General features: G+C 43.8%; 1 protein-coding gene across 1 annotated transcript; it reads left to right on the plus strand.

Moving 5' to 3' along the window:
- Positions 1-214: 214 nt before the first annotated feature.
- On the plus strand, positions 215-4,228 carry NDNF (neuron derived neurotrophic factor). Its single transcript, XM_061372116.1, has 3 exons — positions 215-403; positions 1,428-1,552; positions 2,317-4,228. The coding sequence occupies exons 1-3, from the start codon at positions 216-218 to the stop codon at positions 3,708-3,710; spliced, it is 1,707 nt and encodes a 568-aa protein (XP_061228100.1). The 5' UTR covers position 215; the 3' UTR covers positions 3,711-4,228.
- Positions 4,229-4,438: the final 210 nt, after the last annotated feature.

Consider the following 4,438-nt stretch of genomic DNA (forward strand, 5'->3'; position numbering starts at 1 on the left):
AACATAAAGCACATGTGATGTTGTTACAGGCTTCAGCAGTAAATCAGCTCACAAGAGCCACACCACTATGCAGCTAGCCAAGCCAGCAGCTGCAGGCCACAAATAACCCAGTGTTTCACCATGGTCTCAGCCACTGGTGTGGGACAAGCTGACAGCAGCTCCTGCCACACGCAGTGCAGCCCTTCTCAGGTGGGACTCCCTGTCGTTGCTGTAGGATGCTCCTGCTGTGCTGCCCGCTGCTCCTGCTGCTGCTGCCGCTCAGCTCCAGGCCCCAGAAGTTACCTACCAGAGATGAAGAGCTCTTCCAAATGCAAATCCGGGACAAGGCATATTTCCATGATTCGTCCATCATCCCAGACGGAGCTGAAATTAGCAGTTACCTCTTCCGAGACACCCCTAAAAGGTACTTCTGTCTGGTCCAAGTGAGGAAGTTGTACACTGAAGATACTAGCTTTAGTTGCTGGGTGTTTTGAGATAAAAATTGGATCCAAACCAAAAAACCACAAATGCCAGTCTTCTGTCTGGTGAAATAACTATGCAAGTTTCCATCCCAATCTGGCCTCCGCAGCTGAGGGTCTATCCAATTTATTTGATTTCTGGGATAAGCCCAGAGCTTCTACAGACCACAGAAATTCCCTGAAGTGGGGCCACTAACCATGTCTGGAGGCAAAGGGAGCAGGAAAGAAATTAGAAACTACAGGCTTACCTCACCACACTTGTCTTTCTTCATTATTTCATATTGTGCTTTAAAGAAGCAATGTAAGCTAGTCTGGTCTGAACTCCCTACTTCCCAGCCTTGACCCTAAGGGTCAGAAAATACTGAGGTTAGACTGGAAAGGAACTTGAGTCTCCAAAGAGTTCAGGGAAGACCAGCATTGTCACCTTCCTGCTCATGTCACATATATCCTTCAGCCTTCATCGGTGAGAAACACCTTACAATAAATGACAGTTAGTGCTTGGAGGGATGAAGGAGGATAGTGGAATGCATATATCTGTATGTGCTTCTAGGGCCCTTACCTGGACATAGCATAAAATGCGTGTCCTGCTTGGATCAGCATATCCCGAAATTCCAGGACAGATCCTGTTTCCCTCATTTATAGCTTTGTGACCATTTGTATGGTATATATTTAGCGTAGGTGTAAAACATGAAGCTGACAGGGGGGAGGACAGGAGGCCAGAAACCCTTCTGCTGTGTCTTCACAAGCAGAGCATGATCTGTGTACCAACATGTTCATGGGAAGACACCCCTCACCTCCTTAGCACTTGCCCACCAGCCTATGCACACTCCCTCTGCACATGCTTGCCTGTAAGTAACAATTTTGTCTCTGTTGCCCTATTAAGATCAAACTCAGTCATGTCAAGTCAGTCCCTAACAGTTGGCTGCCTTCAGGATTTACTGACATATGGGTCTGCTACCCTTCCTCTAGGTATTTCTTTGTGGTTGAAGAGGACAATACTCCCTTAGCAGTGACAGTAACACCATGCGATGCCCCTCTGGAATGGAAACTGAGTGTGCAAGAGCTCCCTGAGGAAGCTAGTGGAGAAGGTTCAGGTAACAAACCATTGACAGCTTCCCTTGCACCTTGGAGACCTGCTTTTCTCAAGGATTTGAAGCCCCTCAAACCTGACAAGGAAAAGAGCTGTAGAAGTAAAAGCTGAGATTACCGTTACAGAGTGCACTGGATGATGCCACAACAAACTGTGTTTGCTCAGAGTAACCTGGTTTCGTTGGAGCTTTGCTGTGAGCTGTATACACAAGATAGGAGCTGGACAGACATTGCAGCAGGGCTGAGCTCACCTCTTGGAGGATACTTTTCTGTAGACATAGAGCTTATATGGAAATGTCCATGTAATTGCTACTCAAGAGAGAAAAGGGCTTTGGTTTCCAGACCCTGTCACACAAGTACTGAAATGTCCTATAAACCATGTTGTATGGTGTGCATAACTTTGGCCTCTGCTGTATTCAGGAACAAAATTTTAGCAAGTCCAGAAACAGGCAGCGGAGCCAGTTCCCCTGGGAGCTGCACTTTGGGTACTTGAAGATAGTGGTACTCTAGCAGAAGGTATTAGCTACTATTCGCAAGACTCTGTTACTCTGTTAGTAGTAGTCAGGTGCAATTTCTATTGTGTTTGGCTTCAAACTGAGTGCCAAACCAATTCCCTCTCTTATTTGACAGAAGTATTGATTATATCTTACTCAGAAGATAAACTTTATTTTTTCATCTTACTTTTGTATTTTATGAAGTGTCTGTTAGAGTTTTATTTTCTGATATTCATAGACTGTGTCTCTACTGTTTTTCTTTGCTTCTAATTCAGGTGAACCAGAGCCTCTTGAGCAACAGAAACAGCAGATTACTAATGAGGAAGGCACAGAGCTGTTCTCTTACAAAGGCAATGATGTTGAGTACTTTGTGTCCTCTAGTTCCCCATCTGGTTTATACCGACTAGATCTGCTGTCGACAGAGAAAGATACACATTTTAAAGTGTATGCAACCACTACTCCAGAGTCAGACCAATCTTATCCTGAATTACCTTATGATCCCAGAATCGACGTCACTTCTCTGGGACGTACAACAGTGACACTGGCATGGAAACCAAGTCCTACTGCTTCCTTACTGAAACAGCCCATTCAGTACTGCATAGTTGTCAATAAAGAACACAACTTCAAAAGCCTCTGTGCTGTTGAAGCCAAGCTCAGTTCTGATGATGCCTTTATGATGGCTCCAAAACCAGGTCTGGATTTCAGTCCATTTGACTTTGCCCATTTTGGCTTCCCCTCAGACAACAATTCTGGCAAAGAACACAATTTCCTAAAACCGTCATCAAAGTTTGGACACCCAACATCCTCAAAGCCAAGAACTGACCTCCATAAAGTTTGTATTGGGAACAAGAACATCTTCACAGTGTCTGACCTGAAGCCTGACACGCAGTACTACTTTGACATGTTTGCAGTAAATACCAACACTAACACGAGCACTGCATACATAGGCACCTTTGCCAGAACAAAGGAGGAGGCTAAACAGAAAACGGTTGAACTGAAGGACGGCAGAGTTACAGATGTATTCATCAAGAGGAAGGGAGCCAAATTTCTACAGTTTGCTCCCGTTTCATCTCACCAGAAAGTCATCTTCTCCATTCATTCATGCCTGGATGCTGTTCAGGTCCAGGTTAAAAGAGATGGAAAACTTCTCTTGTCTCAGAATGTGGAAGGTGTGCGGCAGTTCCAGCTTCGGGGAAAAGCAAAAGCCAAATATCTGATTAGGCTGAAAGGAAGCAAAAAAGGTGCTTCTATGCTGAAGGTCCTGGCTACAACAAGGCCTAACAAGCAGTTGTTTCCTTCTCTTCCTGAAGATACACGAGTCAAAGCCTTTGACAAACTCCGCACGTGTTCTTCGGTCACAGTGGCGTGGCTGGGCACGCGAGAGAGAAACAAGTTCTGCATCTACAAAAGGGAAGTGGATGACAGTTACAATGAAGAGCAGAAGAGAAGACAGCAGAACCAGTGCTTGGGCCCAGACATGAGGAAGAAATTGGAAAAGGTCCTCTGTAAATACTTCCACAGCCAGAACATCCAGAAAGCGGTAACCACAGAGACAATCAGAGGCCTGCAGCCTGGCAAGTCCTACCTGCTGGATGTATATGTGATAGGGCACAGTGGGCACTCCGTGAAATACCAGAGCAAACTGGTGAAAATGAGGAAGTTCTGTTAGTGCCCCTGTACATAGAAATATATGGAACTCTGGTCTGAACTTTATCCTACTTCGAAGTATATAGATTAACTACTTGAACAGCTGAGAAGTTGTGACCTGTATTTGTACTGTGTAGAAAAGATATCAACTTGTGTATTTATGTTTACATAAGTAATTGTTTGAAGGAACTGAGGTTGGGGGTCTCCAGTAGCACCTGGCAATGGTATTATCATGTGTCCAGTGACCCACATGTGATGCTGAGTAGATGTCCAAGATAGCAGGAAACCTTTAAGTGGCACTCCTTTGCTTCCATATTTCATGAACTGCTTCCAAATTATTTTATACTTCAAAGGCTGAAATGCATCATTCATCCACCTTGTTCCTCACACACAGAGCTCACAGATGTACACCCTTTCTCTCAGCGTAGATGGTAGTGTTTCTGTAAATTATTTTATAGAGTCTTGTTTTAAATGTTTATGTTTCTATGATTGTAAACAAATAAAATCTCTCCCCAATAAAGTACAAATCTAAACTATTAACTGGGCTGCACATGAAGCAGTTTCAGTGCTAATGTAACTTCTTACCTAGCTGATTTTCACGTTTAAATACTGTATGTATTTCATGTACAAAGTTGCCATAATGTTATATTCCTGTACCTAAATTAAAAATACTAGATTATATATTATTTTATTTTTCTTGACATCTGAAGGGGGCAAACAGACTTGTGGACAAGAAGAGGTATGCTGAAA

Source organism: Neopsephotus bourkii, unplaced genomic scaffold (assembly GCF_033783945.1).
Source record: "Neopsephotus bourkii isolate Nb327-2 ecotype Australia unplaced genomic scaffold, CSIRO-AGI_Nbou_v1 NB_1598, whole genome shotgun sequence".
In the NCBI taxonomy this organism is placed as follows: domain Eukaryota; kingdom Metazoa; phylum Chordata; class Aves; order Psittaciformes; family Psittacidae; genus Neopsephotus; species Neopsephotus bourkii.